The sequence below is a fragment of the Ovis canadensis genome, chromosome X, assembly GCF_042477335.2.
Source record: "Ovis canadensis isolate MfBH-ARS-UI-01 breed Bighorn chromosome X, ARS-UI_OviCan_v2, whole genome shotgun sequence".
Classification (NCBI taxonomy): Eukaryota; Metazoa; Chordata; class Mammalia; order Artiodactyla; family Bovidae; genus Ovis; species Ovis canadensis.
This window is the reverse complement of record NC_091727.1, coordinates 48095367-48118074: the sequence shown is the minus strand read 5'-3', so window position 1 is coordinate 48118074 and position 22708 is coordinate 48095367. Positions and strand designations below refer to the sequence as shown.

The window sequence follows — 22708 nt, the reverse complement described above, 5'->3', positions numbered from 1 at the left end:
CTTAAGGCATGTTCAGATGCTCCAGGGGAAGGGGAAACTAAACTTTCCCCAATTAGGGGTTGATACACTTGCTGTACACTTTCCTATTGGATATACAGTCATAGTTTACCCACTTCCACATGTTGGGGTAGGATAAGCCTTGCATAGTTTGGGTCATGCAATATATTGTCGTCATTTTCAGAATTTCCTTTGGCAGTAGAATCCATATCTTCACCCAGGATGTCTATTTTGTATACCATGTATTTGATTTAAGCTAAAAAAACCCTGAGATTCTTAGTGAAAGAGCCATCTCTGTTACTATCACATCCATTTGTAAATACAGGCATCTCTAAAGGATCACCTCATTAGTTACTCTATAAGAAAGGTAGGCCTTTTAATCAAAGTGTTAGAAATAGCAAAGAGCTAAACTATGGACAAAAAAAAAAAAATAGTCCTACTTAGAAGAAGAACTCTTAAGGCATTTGGCTGTCTTTTTTTATATGTAAATAGGAGCCATTTTTCTACTTGCCTCTTCTTGATAGCTGCCTTCTTCCTTTAATGTTAAAACATCAATGTGATTTCCTATTGTATCTTCTCTGATCCCCCTCTTTCCACTATTTGATCTTTGACTTATGTGCTTAATTGCTCAGTTGTCTGTGACTGTTTGCGACCCCATGGACTGCTGCTTGCCAGTCTTCTCTGTCCATGGGGATTCTAGAGAATACTAGAGTGGGTTGCCATGCCCTCCTCCAGGGGACCTTCCCTACTCAGGGTTCGAACCTAGGTCTTCTGCATTGCAGGCAGATTCTTTACCAACTGAGCTACCAGGGAAGCCCAGGGATCTTTGGCTTATATAACATAAATCATCAGATGTTGCCAGTTGTCATTTGACTTGTTACTTCTTGAAATAAATGGGATTTGTGCAAGTCATTTTGATCTGGAAGCTCCATCTAACTCTGGCTCTGTGAAGGGGGATATCAAAGACATTGACAATAAGGAGGATGTCAAAGACAATGACAATACCAATCATCTGCCACAAGTGAGTTTATTCTGGATTTTGCTTTATACCAAAGACTTTCTCCCACATCTCAATCTGAATTTTATAGTTCATTAACTAGCATGATATTTCCAATAGTGTGTTAAGAGTTTTCTATAGAAAAGAAAAAGGCAAATGACTTTTACAAATCCTATAAAAATTAAAGTCTCATATTTATTTCTACAGACCTGTACAAGGGTGTACATAGTACCAAACTTTATTTCTTAGATCCAAAACAAAATTAATCATTAGTGACAAGTTTTTTTCAATACAATTCTAAACTGAGAAGTGGTGAAGAAACACGCAGTGTTTCCAGTCAACTTGTTTGGTGTTTATTATGTTTATTCCTCAATATGTCCTATATTACTTGTATATGCCATACACAGAACTAAGGAAAACCTTGCAAAAATCCCCTATTTACTCTCAACACCTAACACCTACTGTTTTATAGTTGGATTTGAAAATCTGAGGAAGGAAAAATGTTCAGTAGAATCCAAATATTTATGCACTGGTAAAAACCCAGTAGCTATCTGTAGTCAAGAGCCTAGCAATAGAGGGGAGAGTCCTGAAGGAAAGTTACTGAGTGTACTAGAAAAGATCATCTATTAATGGCTTTCATTTCATATCCTCATATAGCATCTATGCTGTTAAAGAAATGTGACTCCCTCTACTACTGCCCTACCCTTCCAGTTCCCTGAGCAGAAAATTCCATTCTCCTGTGACTGCCCCATTTAAATAGGAAGGCATTTAACCACCTGCCACTGTCTTATGCATGAACCTGACATCTGCTTGTTTCCTATACAGTTTTCACAGGTCTGGGGTCACTGCTTATCTTTTCCAAGCCTGAGGCAGTCTTTGTGCCCGGGATTGTGGCCATTCTTAGATTTTACATGAACACTTTTTTAAAAAAAATTCATTATTAGTTTATAGAATAACAGATTCCTCATGGTAATAAGTAAAACAATCCTAAATAACAAACCTAAGTAACAGTTAATAGTCCAAGTTTTTAAAGAAAAAATTTAAGGCTGGGGTTTGCTGTATGAAAGAAAGCATGAAGATTTATTTAGCACTAATTTGGCAAGACTAGAAAGCTTATGGTACATGTATTAGGCACAGGTATCTTTTGGAAAATCACCCTAGAAACTGTGTTCAATTACTACCAAGATAGTTGTCATGCCTGTTAACATGCATCGACATATTTTTTCTGAGACACACCTCAAACTTCACTGAAAGTGAAATCTTTCCTTGAACACTTCCAACAAGAAGGAATCAGAGTCTTTTTAAGAGATGTTTTCAACTAAAATTTGTAAATATTTAAGCTTGGCCTGAATTTAGCAGAAAGAGAAGTTTAATAACTATATCAGATCTTTGTTACATAGTGATTTTTATTAACACATAACACCTTTTCTTGATGCTATTAAGTATTGATATACCACTGGGAAATCTTTCTATGAGAACATTTTATAAAGTGGCTTTTTTAAAAACACAGGTGTGTGGGAAAAGGTAAAGTTGTTTCAAAAGGGGAATATTATATTTCAGATTGGTTTCTTCCTAGGAAGATTGTTCTCACTTTCTCTCTCAATTTCCAAAGTAAATGATTTAATGATGTCTCTTGTACCAAATGGTTCCCCCTCCCTCAGGCCTCTCCTTCCCAGAATTCTATGTGTGATACAGGCAGATATGATTATAACCAAATCTGGTTACTTTCTTCTAAGTGCCAAATCTAGACCTGACATTTTATATAGACATTTCAAAAGAAAAATTAGAAATGGATTAAGTCTTAAATTTTTTTCCTATGAGGTTACTTTTTTAATATAATGTAAAGAGATGATGACTTAAATGAAACCAAATAGGAAAAGCATAAGAGAAAAGATTTGGGGTCGTAAAGGACTCTTAGTTTGTTGCCCTTTTGGAGGAAGTTCTGTTTTCACAGCATTTGATGGCAGCAATAGAAGCTTTTTCAAGGCAAAAAAAAAAAAAAGGATTTTCAACCCATACAGGACATGTCTTCTCTGATTCCCTGGCTGTGAGACTTGACAGTCTTCGCCTTCCTCTTAAATGGGAAGTATTGATTTCATCACCAATCACAGCAACCCATGTCTCCTTTCAATGTCAGTGCAAGTAGAAGTGTGTTACATGCTCTGTGATTGTGACTTGTCTTCACAAAAGGCAAGTACTCTTTGAAAGCTATCTAATTTAGGCCCATGTGTCTTGCTGGGGCATTTTCTAAAGCTTTGGGGATTACCTAAAAGCCTCTTTCTCTTCCAAAGCTTTGTTGCCTTTCAACCATTTTCATGACTTTGTACTCTGACTCTTAGAGAGCTGTACACTAGCCTTTATAGAACCAGTTGTGGAGAAGGTAGAAGAAAAGAAGGAGGAAAGAGAAGGTATAGAAATACATCTGGCCAGTTAATCAAAAGGAGCATATGGCAGTCCAGGATGACCAGCATGCCAATTAATTAAGATTGAATGTGCTCCAATAAGGTCCAGATTAGGGCTTCTTTTTCCAGTTAGTATTATGGCTGACATATTTTCTTTTAAGGTTATATTTTACACTGGTAGAATTTTTTTTCCTTTAGAATGCTCTGTGTATTTTCTGTGTCTCGACAATTTTCACTTCTAGGGTATGTGGTCCTGGGTTTTCTTTTCTTTTAAAGGGTAAAGGATGGTAGGTGGTATCCTCTCCCATCAATATGTCTCCAAGGTTTATGCGTCCTGAGTTCCTTCTTTGCCTCTTTGTAGATAAACCACCACTTGACAGCCTTCTCCCTGAGTCAGATGAGACTATATACACTAAAGTCACTAGGTGATCACTGTTCAAAGACTTACATCTCTGATCCCACCTCTCATTCAGTTGGCCACACCAGTTCACATAAAGTCTTTCTATGTCTCCACCTCACATTTGCTGACAGGGTTGTTTCTGTATTTTGCAAATGTCAATAGGAATGCTACAGAGCATGTATCCTAATTTTTTCCCCTAGTTTTGAAATAGAGCATGTCCTATATTCTAGTTAACAGTGTATCAGTCTTAGGAACAGGTAACAAATTCAGTCTTTTTAGAATGTAACTCAGAGTTTGTATATGTGTATGTGTTTACTGTAACTTTAGTAGCATCTGGTTGAACAGGTTATTTGGGCATTCATTCAGATGAAAAGAATTTATCCAAGAATAAAAATCTGCTTTAGTTCTAGACCCCTAACTATGGGGTTTCCCTGGTGGCTCAAAGGTTAAGAATCCTACTGCAATGCAGGAGCCACAGGAAATGCAGGTTCAATCCTTGGGTCAGGAAGATCCCCTGGACGAGGGCACAGCAACCCACTCCAGTATTCTTGCCTGGAGAATCCCATGGACAGATGAGCCTGGCAGGAAGTTCATAGGGTTGCAAAGAGTTGGACTTAACTGAAGTGACTTAGCAAGCGTGCATGTACTCTAACTTTGATATTGTCCAGATGAGTGCCATAGAACTTTAGGACATGTTAAGCCAGACATACAAACCAAAGAGATGGTGAAGCAACTGTCCTTTTCACTGTATCAATCAGGCATCTTTAGAATACTATTCAAATATATGACCACTGTTACCTGTAGTGTGATAGTATTAGCCATATACCTGCATGAATGTCGTGTAACTGATACATAAATCAGAACCCAGGATGTGTAGGTTCTTGAAAACCTGACTTTTCATTAGCCTCAGGTTTACAGAATGACTATCACAGCAGCTCAAGTCTGAACTTTATAAGGTACAGCAGTGTATATGATTGACTTTAAACTTCCTATTGTGTGTTATCTTGAACCTGTCATACCAGTGAGGTATGAGTGTGTGATGCTGTAAAAATATTCACTGTTGTTTCTTTAGTCCAGTGTTAAATTGTTCACTGGCCCAATTTTGCACTTGTGTCCAATTTGAAGATATTTGGTTGATAACAGTTTTTTGACCTAGAATTTAAAAGCATCAATTTTTTATGTGTGTGAGGTTACCATGTAATAGTTACAAATTAGAGGAAAAGTGTCATACCTTCAAAAAAGAAAGGTACACTGACCTAGCCTTAATGAATGAACCTCATTATAAAGACAAAATCTGCAGGTAGATTAAATGTTAAAATAAGACAAGTATCAGAGAGGATGCCTGGCTCTGGACAGCACTATGGAGTGCAGAGTCCAGCTAGCTTTGATGAGCTGGGAGAGCAAGACTGACATCCACTTAACTCATAAACCATACTGTCTGACAACACATTTTATTAATTCACATATAGCCTATTTCCCTCTATTGGAATCCTCAACCTCTTTTCTGATATAACATACCCTCTTCACTGAGATGACCTCTTCAAATGGATAATTTCATCTATCTGGCAGGATTTTTTACCAACAGATTCTCTAAGGGTAATTTTATCTATAAATCAGGGTATTATATGGAATATAAGTTTGTACTTGGAATTTATCCACTGTATAGTCCCATGGTAACTTATTGCATTAGTTGCAGCTGAGGACATGGCAAGCCAAGTCCCCTTAAATCAGCTATTTCCACAGCCTCCTGTCACCCATAGAGATCTGGTTTCACAGGGGGAAAGGTATCAATGGAAGGCCCTGGTTGGGAAATCACTTCTGGATAAGTCTCAGCCCCTCAACTTACTATGTTTTCTTATTTGCAAAATACTAATAATCTCTTTCCTGTGAGTTTCACACTATGATTGTGGAAAGCAAGGGAAGTTGTAAGTACAAAAGCATTTTGTAAATTTGGAGGTGTTTTTCATATATAAATTGGCACATCCTGTCAAACTGAACCACATAGAAGCTATTGCATTGAAGCAAGGAACCAAATAATCAAGAATTGGCAATGTCATTTCTTTAAGGGGAAAATGTCACTTGGATATATGTGAGTCACAGCACATTTGAAAGGCTTCTTCATTTCTCTAGGCCTCTTTGCCTTGTGTTTAAAACAGGTGGTTTGAACTAGATGATTTCTAGGGAAAGATTTTAAATACCTATTGAATGACTCATCTGTGTCAGGCCTTGAGGTAGGAGCTTTAAATGTATTTCATGTGGCTTAAATAACTGAAATCTTGTGTAAGACACCAAGCGAGTATGTAAGTTATTTGGAACCCAAGGCCGCCTTAAAATTTTGTCTCTCTTCAGAATTTGGTACTCTAAAATCCTGTTTATTGGACTTCTGGTCCAGAAAGGATGTTGTAGATTCATTTGTCACTCCTCCTGCCAATTAAGTACAACTTTTTTAATATAAATTTATTTATTTTAATTGGAGGTCAATTACTTTACAATATTGTATTGGTTTTGCCATACATCAACATGAATCCACCACAAGTATACACGTGTTCCCCATCCTGAACCCCCCTCCCTCCTCCCTCCCTGTACCATCCCTCTGGGTTGTCCCAGTTTTAAACCCTGTGAATAACACAAGAGCCAACCAAAGCAAGACTCTGAAAGGTGGTAAGAGAACTGATTTGGAACTCCAGGACGGGAGCAACAACCCAAAAGAAGAAGGCAGTCCAACTTAGCTATTTCCTGACCTCTAACTTAAGAACAGAAGGGCAGTCCAGGGAGGCTAATTTCTCCCCCAGATTGAAAAAGAGTCCCTCTGACAGGTGAGCATGGCAGCATCAGCAAAAGGGATTGATTAAGACCCTATCCCCCGCTAATAACAATAAACTAGGTGAAGGGCTTTCCATCCCTGCCTTTCCCACTGAGAGACACTGTAGTAGCCAGGAGGTATCAACAAGAGACGCCTTGCCACAACAAGTGCTCATCCCAGGAAGCTCCCTCCATTTCCACAGGCAGGGAGAACACTAAAAATAAAGGACCAGCCAGGGAAGCCTCTTTGTCCTTGAAGACCTGAAATTTCCATTCCCTAGTGAGAGACACAAGGCAACAGGCCTGGGGAAAGCCCTTCCACTCTCTGAACTAACACAAGCAGAAAGCACTGGTAACACTCATTATACCAGATAAGTCAGGAAGAAAAAAGCACTACAAAGGCTCTGAAGCCTAAACTTCCATTGTAACCACAGTTGACAAAAGTAGGCCAGAATCAGCATGCTAAAATTAAGGTGACTGCCTACTAAAAAAAGATTTAAATAGGACCCAGAGTCTCCTAACATACTAAACTGAAATGCTCAGGATATAACAGAAAGTCGCTCATAATACCAAGCCAGGAAAATAACAATTTGAATAAGAAAAGATAAACAGCTGACATTAACACTGAAATGAATCAGATTATCTGAAAAGGATTTAAAACTGTCATCATTGGTACTATTAAAAAGGCAAAGAAATTATTTTGAAACAAAAGAAAACATGAATATATGAAAAAATTAATATAACAGGATAAAATTTGTGAACTTAAGGACAAGTTAATATAATTTACCCAATCTGAAAAACATTTAAAAATGGCTTTAAAAATAAATAAGCAGAGCCTCAGGGGCCTGTGTAACATGTTTTAAGCCAACATTCATATCTTTGGACTCAGAGAAAGAAAGTAGAAAGAGAATGGGGCTGAAGGAGTATGTGAAGCAGTGATGGCTGAAAACTTCCCAAATTTGGTGAAAAGTGCAAACCTAAGGATTTCAACTGAGCAAACCCCAAATTGAATAAACCCAAAGAAATCTATGCCAGGACACATAATAATTAAACTTCTAAAAACTAAAGATAAAAAATATTCAGAACAGCCAGAGTGAAATGATACATTATGTGTCAGAGCTACCAATTCAGGTGAGAGTGAATTTTCATATGAAGCTGTGGAAGCCAAAAAATAGTTGATATTTTTTCAACTGCTGAAAGGAAAAAAAAAAATTGCCAACTGGAAATGCTGTACTCATTGAAACTATCCTTCAGGAATGCATAGGAAAAAGACATCCTCAGATGAAGGCAAAATAAAAGAATTTGTTGGACCTACTCTTAAATGAAGTTCTTCAACAGAAAGGAGAAATGAACAACATGCAAGAACAGATGGGTAATTAAGTTGATAGATAGTAACTCCAAGGAAGAATGAAAAAGAAGTGTTGGAAATGAAGCATAATGTAATAGAAATGAAGAACGCCTTTGATTGGCTCATCAACAGATTGGACACAACCAAGGAAAGAATCAGTGACTTGAAGAAACATCAGTAGAATCGTCCAAAACTGAAATCCCAAGAGATGTTAAAAATGGAAGTTAGAAAACAGGATAACCAAGAATTGTGAAACAGTTACATAAGGTATAACATGGGTGTAAGGGGAATATAGAAGAAGAAAGACAAGAAAGAAAAAGAAGGGAGGAAAAAAGAAAAGGAGGGAGGGAAGGAGGAAGACAAGCAATATTTGAAGCAATAATGATTTAAGAGTTTCTGAAAATTAATGGTAGACACCAACCCACAGACCCAGGAAGCTCATGGAATACCAAAAAGAATAAATACCAGGAAAGTCTACACATATGTAAATCATATTTAAAATGCAGAAGATCAAAGACAAATTCTTGAAAGGAGCCAGAGAGGGAGAATTGCTATACCTATAACAAAGCAAGGGTAAGAGTTATATCAAACTTCTCTTCACAATCTTGCAAGTACACACAGAATAGAATAAAATATTTAAAGCATTAAAAGGAGAAAACAACCAATCTAAAATTTTGTACCAGTGAAATTATTCTTCCAATGTGAAGAAGATAAAAGCTTAAAGCACGATGTTAGAATAGGAAGATCCAAATCCTCATTCTCCCATAGGAGCATTTTTTAAAACTAGAGAGTAAATAAAATGACTTTACAAGGTTTCTGGAAATCAGACAGATATCTGTAACATCTAAGCAAATGCCCAATCAAGAAAAAGCCCCATTCAGAAAGCTAGAAAAAAATTGTGATGTTTTTACTCGTTCTACTCTCTCCCTAGCATGGTGTGGATGCAGGAAAGTGGTGGCCCAGTCCCCAGTTATTTCTTCAAACCAGAGAAAGCAGAGTAGAATTAATTTGCAATGTTGTTACCTTCCTGGGGGCTGCAGGAAGGACTGGTCTCTGTATTGTTTAAAATGGATCTCAGATACCAGGCTAGGAAAAACCATATGAAACAGAGAGCACAGTTCATGAAAGCCACAGAAAGACTACAGAGCCACAGATAATGCAGGCAAGAAAATACTGGTAGAGGAATACAATATAAAAGCCAAGACCTTGAGAAATTAGGATGTTAATTCTTGGGGAAGTTATTATATTTATAAGCGGCTATTTGTTAGCACAACACTTGACCTACAAGAAATACTAGATAGAGGTCCTTCAAGTTGAAGTGAAAGAATTCTTGAAAGGAGTTCAAAGTCATACAAAAAATAAAGTTCTCCATTGAAGGTAAATATGTAGACAAATGTAAAAACCAGTATTACTGTGATTAGGTTTAAAACTCAGCTTTTCATTTTCTACACTATTTAAAAGAGAAATGCCTAAAAAATAATTGGAAATCTATGTCAGTAGGTTATACTGTATAAAGATGTAGCTTGTGACAACACTAACATAAAGTAAGGGAGGCAGAGATGTAAAGGGTAGTTTCTGTATGCAGTTAAAGTTAAGGTGGTAACAGTTTAAAATTGATTGTTATAACTTTAAGATGTTTTTGTTATTGCCATGGTAACCACAAAGAAAATATAGAAGATATATAAAAGGCAATGAGAAAGGAATCAAAATGTGTCACTACAAAAAAAGTCAACTGAACACAAAGGAAGGCAATAATGGAGAAAGTGAGGTTCATTAAAGGCATAATATGTAGAAGACAATAAAATTGAGATAGCAAGCTTTTCACCAATAGCAATTACTTTAAATGTAAATAAATTAAACTCCCCAATAGAAAGACATATATTGACAAAATGGATTAAAAAAAAAAAAAACAGAATCTAATTGTATGCTATCAGCAAGGGACCAAACTTAGATCCAAGGGCATGCATAGATTGAAAAATGTTGGAAAAGATATTTCATGCAAATAGTAACCGAAAGAGAGGAGAGGTGACTATACTACTCTGAGACAAAATAGATTTTAACATAAAAACTGTTACAAAAAGCAAAGAAGGACAGTATATAATACTAAAAGGGTCAATTCATTAGAAAGATATAACCCAAAGCTACCAGAAATAAGAATAGTTCAACATACTAAAATCAATCAAGGTAATATATCACATTTATGTTACAGAATACAAGTCTGTGTTCCCAATGCTGAGTGAGGCCAAACAATACCAAAATGTCAGAGTTTGGAGCAGAAAAAGTTTTATTGAAGGGCCATGCAAGGAAACTGATAGCTCATGCCTTAAAAAGCCTGGACTCTCTAAAAGTTTCAGCAAAGCAATTTTATTTATTTTTTCCCACAAAGTTTTGTTTTATTTATTTTTAAGGGATATTTCTTTTTATTTATTGTTTTATTTTACTTTACAATACTGTACTGGTTTTGCCATACATCAAAATGAATCCGCCACAGGTGTACACGTGTTCCCAATCCTGAACCCACCTCACACCTCCCTCCCCATACCATCTCTTTGGGTCATCCCAGTGCACCAGCCCCAAGCATCCTGTATCCTGCATCAAACCTAGACTGGTGATTCGTTTCTTATATGATATTATACATGTTTCAATGCCATTCTCCCAAATCATCCCACCCTCTCCCTCTCCCACAGAGTCCATAAGACTGTTCTATACATCTGTGTCTCTTTTGCTGTCTCACATACAGGGTTATCATTACCATCTTTGTAAATTCCATATATATGCGTTAGTATACTGTATTGATGTTTTTCTTTCTGGCTTACTTCATTCTGTATAATCGGCTCCAGTTTCATCCACCTCATTAGAACTGATTCAAAAGTATTCTTTCTAATGGCTGAGTAATACTCCATTGTGTATATGAACCACAGCTTTCTTATCCATTCATCTGCTGATGGACATCTAGGTTGCTTCCATGTCCTGGCTACTATAAACAGTGCTGCAGTGAACATTGGGGTACACGTGTCTCATTCAATTCTGGTTTCCTCAGTGTGTATGCCCAGCAGTGAGATTGCTGGGTCACAAGGCAGTTCTATTTCCAGTTTTTTAAGGAATCGCCACACTGTTCTCCATAGTGGCTGAACTAGTTTGCATTCTCACCAACAGTGTAAGAGGCTTCCCTTTTCTCCACACCCTCTCCAGCATTTATTGCTTGTAGACTTTTGGATAGCAGCCATTCTGACTGGTGTGACATGGTACCTCATTGTGGTTTTGATTTGCATTTCTCTGATAATGAGTGATGTTGAGCATTTTTCCATGTGTTTGTTAGCCATCTGTATGTCTTCTTTGGAAAAATGTCTATTTAGTTCTTTGGCCCATTTTTTGATTGAGTCCTTTATTTTCCTGGAATTGAGCTGCAAGAGTTGCAAAAAGGGTGTATAAACCAGAACCCAAAACAGTAAAGTAAGTGGCAATGGGATCATACTTATCAATAATTACCTTAAACGTAAATGGGTTGAATGCCCCAACCAAAAGACAAAGACTGGCTGAATGGATACAAAAATAAGACCCCTATATATGTTGTCTACAAGAGACCCACCTCAAAACAAGGAACACATACAGCCTGAAAGTGGAGGGCTGGAAAAAGATATTCTAGCAAAGCACTTTTAGAGGCAAGGTGAGGGAACAGTGTAGTTAGTTGTTGCAGACTCCTTGGTGTAGGCTCCTTTGTTCTTGCAGCTGTCAAGGTAGGTCAACCCAAGGTCAGGTCACAAGGTTCCTGTAAACCTCCAACAAGACAAACTATTCTCTGTTCAAGTCAGGTCATGATCAGGCTATTTTGTATTTTTCTAGCTATAGGCAACATTCTTTTAGAAAAGGTGCAGAGCCAGCATGACTAAGCACAGGCAACAGAGTATAAAGATTAAAGTAAATGTATGGCAAAAACCACTACAATATTATAAAGTAATTAGCCTCCAATTAAAATAAATAAATTTAAAAAATTAAAGTAAGGTTAAAGTAAAAGGAAAGTATCAGGGTTAAAAGTAAAAGTAAAGTATCAGGGCTTCCCTGATGGCTCAGTTGGTAAAGAATCTGCCTGCAAAGCAGGAGACCCCAGTTTGATTCCTTGGCCAGGAAGATCCACTGCAGAAAGAATAGGCTACTCACTCCAGAATTCTAGGGCTTCTCTTGTGGCTAAGCTGGTAAAGAATCCACCTGCAATGCGGGTAGACCTGGGTTTAATCCCTGGGTTAGGAAGATCCCCTGGAGAAAGGAAAGGCTACCCATTCCAGTATTCTGGAGTGGAGAATTACATGGACTGTATAGTCCATGGGGTTGCAAAGAGGAAGACACGATTGAGCAAATCTCACACAAAGTAAAAGGAACAGGTCTAATAAGTAGTCAGATTTGCTCTTCCCTGTTACATTAATAAAATGAAGGAGAAAATCATATGATCTTTTCAATTCATGAAGAAAAAAACATTTTTTTAAAAAAATCAACACTATTTCATGATAAAAAAAAAAAAAAAAACTCACTAAACTGGGAATAGAAGGAAACTATCTCAACACAATAAAGGCCACATACAAAAAATCCAGAGCTGACATACTCAATGGTAAAATCTTTTTCTCTAAAGTGAGCAACCAGAGAGTAGTGACTGCTTGCACCATTTCCTACTCAGCATTGTACTGGAAGTTTTAACCACAGCAATTGGCAAGAAAATATATATATGAAAGGGATACAAACTGGAAAGGAAGAGGCAAAATATGTTTGAAGATGTAAATATTTAAAATAAATAAAATAGATAATATTGTGTTAGGACTGATAAGTGAGTCTAACAAGATTGCAGGATACAAAATCAACATGCAAAAAATCATTTGTACTTCTATGTGCTAATAATGAACAACTTGAAAAGGAAATTAAGAAATCAATTCCATTTACAAAGCCATATATAATAATAAAATACTTGGGAGTAAATTTAATGAAGGAGGTCAAAGAAATGTACACTGAAACCACAAAAGGATGCTGAAAGAAATAAGACACAAATAGAAAGACATTCCTATTCATGGACTGGAAGAACTAATTTTGTTAAGTGTCAATACTACCCAAAGTAATCCACAAGTTCAATGCAATCCCTATCAAAATTGTAGAGGCATTTTCTTGGCAGAAAGAGAAAATTCCATCCAAAAATTCATATGGAATTTTGAGTATTCCCAGAGAGACAAAAATATCTTGAAAAATAAAAACAAAACTCAAAACCTCACACTTCCTGATTTCATTATATATAGAAAGCTACAATAATCAAAACAATGTGGTACTTATATAGGGAAATACACTAATGGAATAGAATGTCAAGAAATAAACTCTCATGTTGTTGTTCAGTTGCTAAATCATGTCTGACTCTGTGACCCCATGGACTGCAGCATGCCAGGTTTCCCTGTCCTTCACTATCTCCTGTAGTTTGCTCAAATTCGTGTTCATTGACTTGGTGATGCTGTCTAACCGTCTCATCCTCTGCCACCCTCTTCTCCTTTTGCCCTCGATCTTTCCCAGCATCAGGGTCTTTTCCAGTGAGTCACCTCTACATAATGTGGCTAACACATTGGAGCTTCAGCTGCAGCATTAGTCTTTCCAATGAATATTCAGGGTTGATTTCCTTTAGGATTGATTAGTTTGATCTCCTTGCTGTCCAACAGACTCTCAAGAGTCTTCTCCAGCACCACAGTTCAAAAGCATCAATTCTTTGGCACTCAACCTTTTTCATGATCCAGCTTTCACATCCGTACATGACTACTGGATGCTTTGATTATATGGACCTTTTTCAGCAAAGTGGTATTTCTGCTTTTTAATACACTGTCTAGATTTGCCATCGATTTTCTTCCAAAGAACAAGTATCTTTTAATTTCATGACTGCAGTCACCATCTGCAGTAATTTTGGATCTCAAGAAAATAACATCTGCCACTGTTTTTATTTTTTTCCTATCTATTTGCCACAAAGTGATGGGACTGGATGCCATGATCGTATTTTTAATTATTTAATTGGAGGATAATTACTTTACAATATTGTGATGGTTTTTGCCATACATCAACATGAATCAGCCACGGGTGTACATATGTGTTTCTTTTTTTAAATTTTTAATGTTGAGTTTTAAGTCAGCTTTTTCACTCTCCTCTTTCACCCACATCAAGAGGCTCTCTAGTTCCTCTTCACTTTTCTGCCATTAGAATGATATCATCTGCATATGTGAGGTTTTTGTTATTTCTCCCAGCCATCTTGATTCCAGCTCATGATTCATCCAGCCCAGCATTTTGCATGATGTACTCAGCATATAAGTTAAATAAACAAGGTGACAATATATGGCCTTGACGTACTCCTTTCCCAATTTTGAACCAGTCAGTTGTTCCAGGTTTGGTTCTAATAGTTTCTTGACCTGCATGCAGGTTTCTCAGAAGATAGGTAAGGTAGTCTGATACTCCCATCTCTTTTAGAATTTTCCACAATTTTCTCTGATCCACACAGTCAAAGGCTTCAGTGTGATCAATAAAGGAGAAGCAGATTTTTTTTTCTGGCATTCCCTTGCTTACTCTATGATCCAGTGAGGTTGACAAGTTGATCTCTGGTTCCTCTGCCCTTTCTAAACCCAGCTTGTACATCTAGAAGTTCTTGGTTCTCAGCTGGGCCAAAGCAGAAACTCTCATACATATGATCAAATGATTCTCAATAGAAGCACTAAGATCATTCAACAGAGAAAGGATGAAAAGATGTCTTTTCAACAAATGGCGTTGGTAAAATTATATCCACATACCAAAGAATCAAATTGGAAATTATAGTGGAAAGTCTCATGATATTTGATATAGCAATTGTTTCCTGTATATATCATCAGAAGTAGAGACAACAAAAGGAAAAAAATGTATAAATGGATTTCACCGAAATAAAAAACTTGGTCTATAAAAAAACTATTACTGAGAATGAAAAGGCAAAACATGAAATGAGAGAAAATATTTGTGAACCATATATCTGATAAGGGATTCGTACTTAAACACAAAAACAACAAAATGAACCTGATTAAAAATGGGCAAAGAACTTAAACAGACATGACTCTAAAGAAGATATACAAATGATAATAAGTACATGAAAGGTATTCAGTGTCACTAATCATCAGGGAAATGCAAATCAAAACCACAATGAGATACCATTTCACACCTGTCAAAAGGACTATTACCAAAAAGACAAGAAGTAATAAATGCTGGCAAGGATGTGGAGAAAGGGAACCCTGGTGCACAGCTGGTGGGAATATAAATTAGTAGAGCCACTAATAAAAACAGTATCATTTCTATCCATAAAAGGTCCTTGGTTTAAAAAAAAAAAAAGTATGGTTACTCAAAAGATTAAAAGCAAAACTACCATATGATCCAATAATTTCACTTTTAAGTGTATATCCAAAGGATACTAAATCATTGCCTCAAAGAGGCCTCTGTACTGTCATGTTCACAGCAGCCTTATTCACAATAGCCAAGACATGGAGGCAACCTAAGTGTTCTATGTTGTGCTTAGTCGCACAGTCCTGTCTGACTCTTTTGAGACCCCAGGGACTATAGCCCACCATGCTCCTCTGTCCATGGGGATTCTCCAGGGAAGAATACTGGAATGGGTTGCCATGCCCTCCTCCAGGGAATCTTCCCAAACCAGGGATCGAACCCAGGTCACTCACATTGCAGGCAGACTCTTTTTCCATCTCTGCCAACAGATAAATAGATAAACAAAAATTTTAGATATCGACACATAATAGTATGCAGCCATTAAAAAGAAAGAAATCCTGCCAACTGTGACAACACAGATGGACCTTGAGGGCATTATCCTAAGTGAAATGTCAGAGAGACATATTGAATGATCTCACATACATGTGGAATCTAAAAACATTCAGCTCATAGAAACAGTAGAATTGTGATTGCCTAAGGGATAGGGGAAATTGAGAGAGATTGGTCAAAGTGTACAAACTTTCAATTACAAGATTAATAAGTTCAGGGGATCTAAGGTGCAGAATGGTAAATACAGTTAATAATACTATATTCTATACTTGAAAGTTTCTATGACAATAGAGTTTTATTTTTCTCACCATAACAAAATGATGAGTATGGGAGCTGAAAGGAGTTTTAACTAACCTTATTTTCATAGATATTCTACATTATATATGTGTATCAAATCATCACATTGTATACCTTAACTTACATAATTTTATATGTCAATTACATCACAAAAAAGCTGAAAAAATAAATTGAAAAATAGAAGTTAAAAAAGTATACTGTAAGACCACAATAGAATTATACTACCAATTGATCATCAAAATGTAGCCAAAAAAGTCTAGTATATAAGGAGATTAAACAACACATTTCTAAATAACACATGAGGCAGAGAAGAAGCTTGAAAAGAAATTTTAAATGTTTGTAAGTGAAAATTAAAAATACAAGTTATCAAAATCCAGGGAAAGTAATGCATTGAGAGAAATTATAGTATTAAATTAGAAAAGAAGAAAGAACTAAAGTAAATAATATGATTCCACATTAGGAAACTAGGAAAAACAAGAGCAAATTAAACCAAAAGGAGGAGGAAAAAAAATAGAGCAGACATTGAATAAAATTGTAAAGATAAAATAAGACAGAAACTCAATAAAGAAAATAACAAAACCCAAAGCTTGTTCTTTGCAAAGATTACTAAAATTGCTAACCCTCTAGCCAAGTTAACTATGTGAAGAAGAGAGAAGATATAAATTATTATTTGGACAATAAAAGGGTAATAAGAGAATTTATGAACAACTCTATGTTCACAGATTTGATAACCTAGATGAAACAGACCAATTTCTTGAAAGACAAAATCAACAAAAATTCACACAAAAAGAAATAGACAATCTGAATGGGCCTATACCTATTAAATCAAGAAATAATAAAACAGAATAGAGAGCCTAGAAATAAACCATAATTAAATAAAGCATAATTATATGTTCAATTAATCTACAAGAAAGGAGACAATGGGGAAAAGACAGTCTCTTCAATAATGGTACTGAAAAAACTAGACTGCTACATGCAAAAGAATGAAACAGGACCACTTCATTACACCATATACAGAAATAAACTAAAAATGGATTAAAGACTTAAATGCAAAACCTGAAACTATAAACCTCCTACAATAAAACAGGCAGTATGCTCTTTGACATTGGTTTTAGCAATATTTTTTGACATGTGTTTTCAGCCAAGGGCAACAAAAGAAAAAGTAAATGAGAGTAAAAACTAAAATGCCTATTTTTTTTTTGCAGGTACAAAGTTTATTATTAAAGACACAGCACAACAACAAGTGGGAGGGCACAAAGAGTAATGCTTTGTTTAGTTAAGATAGAAGCAAGGCAGAGATGCACACCAGGAGAGAAAGGTAAAATGCCTTTTACAGTGAAAAAAAAACTATCAACAAAGCAAAAAGGCAATCTACCGAATGGGAGAAGACATTTGTAAACAATATAACCAATAAGGGGTTGATATCAAAACTATATAGAAAATTTATACAACTCAATAATGAATAGACTCTTTTTTTCCCCAGGGAAAGCATAAAAATGGCCAACAGGCACATGAAAATATGCTCATCATCACTAACCATCAGGGATATGCAAATCAAAACCACAAAAAAACACCACACCTCACACCTTTCAGAATGGCTATTGCCAAAAAAACAAGAAACAGTTGTTGACGAGCATGTAGAAAAAAGAGAACACTCATACACTGTTGGTGGGAATGTAAATTGGAACACCAAGTATGGAAAACATTATGGATAATCCTCAAGAAACTAAAAATAGAACTACTATCTAATCCACAATTCTACTTCTGAGCACTTATTTGAAGAACCAAAACTAATTCAAATAGACTTTGGAAGGACTGATGCTAAAGCGGAAACTCCAATACTTTGGTCACCTCATGCGAAGAGTTGACTCATTGGAAAAGACTCTGATGCTGGGAAGGATTGAGAGCAGGAGGAGAAGGGGACAATAGAGGATGAGATGGCTGGATGGCATCACCGACTCGATGGACATGAGTTTGGGAGAACTCCGGGAGTTGGTGATAGACAGGGAGGCCTGGCGTGCTGCAGTTCATGGGGTCACAGAGTCAGACACGACTGAGCGGCTGAACTGAACTGAACCCCTATATTCATTGCAATACTATTTACAATAGCCAAGATATGGAAACCATCTAAGTGTCCACTGATAGACAAATAGATAAAGAAAAGTTAGTATATATAAATAATGGAATATTATTCATCCATAAAAAAGAATGAAATCTTGCCATTTGCAACAATGTGGATGGAGAGAAATGTCAGAGAAAGATGAATATTATATGATTTCACTTATACATTTTGTAATCTATAAAAGAAAACAAATGAACAAACAAAGTAAAACAAACAGACTCATAGGTATGAAGAACAAATTGGTGGTTGCCAGAGAGGAGGTGTGTTGGGGGATGGGCAAAAAGATAAAGGGGATCAAAAGATACAAACTTCCAGCTATAAAATAAATAAGTCATGAGAATGTAAAGTACAGTATAGGGAATATAGTTAATGATATTGTAATGACTCTGGTGACAGATGGTAACTAGATCTATCATGGTCATCATTTTATAATTTATAAAAAGTGAATCTATTCTTTTTTTAATATAATTTTATTTATTTTAATTGGAGGTTAATTACAGTATTGTGAATCACTATTCTATACTTGAAACTCATATAACATTGTATATCAATTATAATTTCTAAAAAAATTAATAACCTTACAAAGCAAATCACTAGTCTTAGATGGGTTCACTGATGGATTCTATCAGACAATAAGGGAAAAACAAAATATACCAATTATCTACAGTTTCTTCCAAAAATTGAAGCAGAGGGAATACTTACTTCACTCTGTGAAGGGTTTACCATAGGTGGCACCAGTGGTAAAGAATCTGCCTGCCATGCAGGAGACACGGATTTGATCCCTGAGTCAGGAAGATCCCCTGGAGTAGGAAATGACAACCGATTTCAGTATTCTTTTCTAGAAAATTCTGTGTACAGAGAAGCCTGGCCGTCTATAGTCTATGGGGTCGCAAAGAGTTGGACACGGCTAATTGTGCGCACACACACACACACACACACACACACACACATACTCAATGAGGCCAGCATTATACTAATACCAAATCTAGACAAAAAAACTTCATAGGAAAACTACAAATCAATATCTATCATGAACATAGCTGTAAAACCCCTCAACAAAATATTAGCAAATTAAATCAAACAATGTTTAAAAAGAATAAAACAAGTGGAATGACCACAAGTTTGGTTCAACATTTGAAAATCAATTAATGTAATTCATCATAGCAACACACTGATAAATAAAAATCACATCATCATATCAATAGATGCAGAAAAAAACATTTGTGATATCAAACACTCATTTATGATAAAAACAACATTGAAATAGGAGTGCAGGGAAACTTCCTCAATTTGATAAACAATATCTGAGAAGCCTGCAGCAAACATCATACATAATGGTAAGAACCTCAAAGCATTCCTATGAAGGAATCAATATCAATAGATATTGATAGATAGATATCAATACCATAGATATTGATTAGCAAGAAGGCAAGGATATCTCTTCTTACTACTCCTTTTCTACATCATACTGGAAGTCCTAGCTAAGAAAATAAAAGTTATAAAGATTCAGAAGGGAGATATAAAACTGTCTATGTACTAGATGACATTATTGCATATAGAAAATCCAAAACAATGGATGGAACAACTCCTGGAACTAATAAGCAATTATAGCAAGCTTTCAGGACACAAGGTTAATCTACAAAAGCCAACCATTTTCCTATATATCAGCAATGAATAAGAAGAATTTAGAAATTCAAAACACAATACCATTTACATTAGCACCAAAAAATACATAGAGACAGGTTTATCAAAATATATACAAGATCTACTTGAGTAAAACTACAAAACCCTGATGTATGAAATCAAAGAAGAAGGAAATAAATGGAGAGAGAGTGCTTGTTAATGGATAGAAGACAAAATGTCAAGTTTTCAGTTCTATCCAACTTGATCTATAGATTAAATGCAATCAATCAAAATCTCATGAAGTTATTTTGTGAATATCAACAAACTGATTATAAAGTTATTATAAAGTTCATATAGAGGAGCAAAAGATCCATAATAACTGACACAATATTGAAAGAGAAGAACAATAGAGGGCTGACACTATTCAACTTCAAGACTTACTATAAAGCTATAGTAACCAAGAAAGTGTATTATTGGCAAATAATAGACAAATAGATCAATGGAAAGCTTAGAAGTATATCCCCGTAAATATAATCAACTGATCTTTGACAAAGTAGTAAAGGCAATACTATGGAGCAAAGATAGTCTTTTCAACAAATGGTGCTGAAACAACTGGATATCCACATGTAAAAAAAAAATAAATCTAGATAAAGACCTCACACTTTGACAAAAATTAACTGAAGATGGATCACAGACCTATGTGTAAAATGGAAAACTATAAAATTCCTGGAAGATAACCTAGAAGAAAACCTCGATGACCTTGGGTATGGCAATGACTTTTTAGGTACAACACCAAAGGCAGGATCCATGAAAAAATTATTGATAAGCTAACTTAATTTTTTTAAGTCTGATAGGCAAAAGACACTGGTAAAAGAATGAGAAGCCAAAGACTTGGAGAAAATTTTTACAAAAGAGACATCTGTACAACAGAAAGTAATACAACACTGTAAAGCAACTATACTCCAATAAAAATTTTAAGATACCTATGATAAAAGACTTACATAGAAATTACAAAAATAACTCTTAAAGTCAACAATAAGAAAACAAAACAACCTAATTAAAAAATGTGACAAACATCATAACAGACACCTCACCTCGCCAAAGAAGGTATAAAAAATGGCAAATATGCATATAAAAAATGCTTATGTCTTATTCATCAGGGAAATGCAAAATTAAATAATAAGATACTACTGCACACCTATTAGAATGGCCAAAACCCTGAATATTGACAACACCAAATGCTGAGAAGGATCTGGAATAATAGGAACTCTTGTTCACTGCTAGTGGGAATGCAAAATGGTACAGACACTTTGGAAGTTTCTTACAAAGCTAAATATAATTTTACCATACAATTCTATCAATCAAACTCTGAGTTTACCCAAAGGAATTGATAATTTATATTCCCTCAGATGGGGTTCCCTGGTTGCTCAGACAGTAAAGTATCCATCTGCAATGCAGGAGACATGGGTTCAATCCCTGGGTCAGGAAGATCCCCTGGAGAAGGGAATGGCTCCCCACTCCAGTATTCTTGCCTGGAGAATTTCATGGACAGAGGAGCCTGGTGGGCTACAGTCTGGGTCACAAAGAGTCTGACACAAGTGAGTGACTAACACTTTTCAGTACTTTTCTTTTGTACAAAACCTGCATAGAGATGTTTCTACCAGCTTTATTTATAATCTCCCAAACTTAAAAGTCACCAAAATATTCTTCAATAGCTGAACTTACAAAAAACTTTGGAAGATGCAGACATTGGAAAATTCTTCAGCACTGAAAAGAAATGAGATGTTAAGTAATATAAAGACATACAGGAACTGTAAAAACAAAAACAAAACCACAGAACCCTCAATTAAATAGAGTTGGGAGACTAGAAGGAGGAGCTCTCAGGCCCTGTGAGGATAGCAGAGCCCAATGGAAAGAAAAGAAGGACTCTTTCCTGGCAAAAACTCTGACAAAGAAAAATCATGAATTCTGTTTACTATAGCTCTCCCAACTTTCTTTTCCTCTCTATAAAAGTGTTCTCCTTCCTTGGAGAACTTCCACATAACTCACCATGGTTACTGACTCCAAATTGCAACTCTCTGCTGATATTGAATAAACTCATTTTTGCTTGAGAGATATCTGACAGTCTACTTGTTTTAGGTCAACAGAATCTTAAATGAACATTACTAAGTGCAAGAAGCCAATCTGAAAATGCTGCATTCTAAAAAAGGCAAAACTATGGAGACAATAAAAATATCAGTGTTCCTGAGTTTGGGTAGGGGTAGGATGAATAGGTGGAGCACAGAGGATTTTTGAGGCAATGAGAATACTCTGAATGATACTATAATGATGGTTACATATCATTAGATATCAATATTTGACCAAATCCATAGAACATACAACACAGAGGATGAACTCTCATGCAAACTATGAACTTAGGCTCATTATGATGTGTCAATGTAAGGTCATCAGTTGTTATGCCCACTCTGGTAGGGAATGTTGATAATGGGGAAGACTATTTGTGCATAGGGACAGAATATTGGGGAAATCTATGTACCATCCTCTCGATTTTGCTGTGAACATAAGACTTCTCAAAATATTAAGTTTTTTTTTAAGTGAGTAAGATGGTAAATAAATATCAATTTTAAAATGATTGATTAGTTTTAAAAGGAAATGCTACAAACAACTTCACACTTATAATCACGACAGTTTAGAGAAAATTGACCTTCAAAATCCACCAACTACCAAAACTTTAATAAAAATTAAATAACTGATATGAATAGTTCTGTATCCATTAAAGAAGTGCAATTCATTATGTAAAAACTCCCCTCCCCAAAAAATCTCTGGGTCCAAATGGTTTCACTGGAGAATTCTACCAAACATTTAAGGAATTAACACCAATCTTATGAATTTACACAATTTCTTCCAGAAATGGAAGAAAAGA

At 35.8% G+C, this 22708-nt stretch overlaps 1 protein-coding gene across 8 annotated transcripts in view; it reads left to right on the top strand.

Moving 5' to 3' along the window:
- Window positions 1-22708, top strand: part of MTMR8 (myotubularin related protein 8) — a 237102-nt gene that overhangs the window by 199769 nt on the left and 14625 nt on the right. The window contains exon 14 of one of the 8 annotated variants that reach the window (XM_070291542.1): window positions 17246-18376. The exons of 6 other annotated variants lie outside the window; for them this stretch is intronic. In XM_070291542.1, coding sequence (XP_070147643.1) covers window positions 17246-17320 — 75 coding nt within the window. In that variant the 3' untranslated portion in view covers window positions 17321-18376. Of the gene's footprint in view, window positions 1-17245; window positions 18377-22708 lie in introns of those variants that run through there. One more of the 8 variants, XM_070291545.1, reaches the window with a different exon arrangement.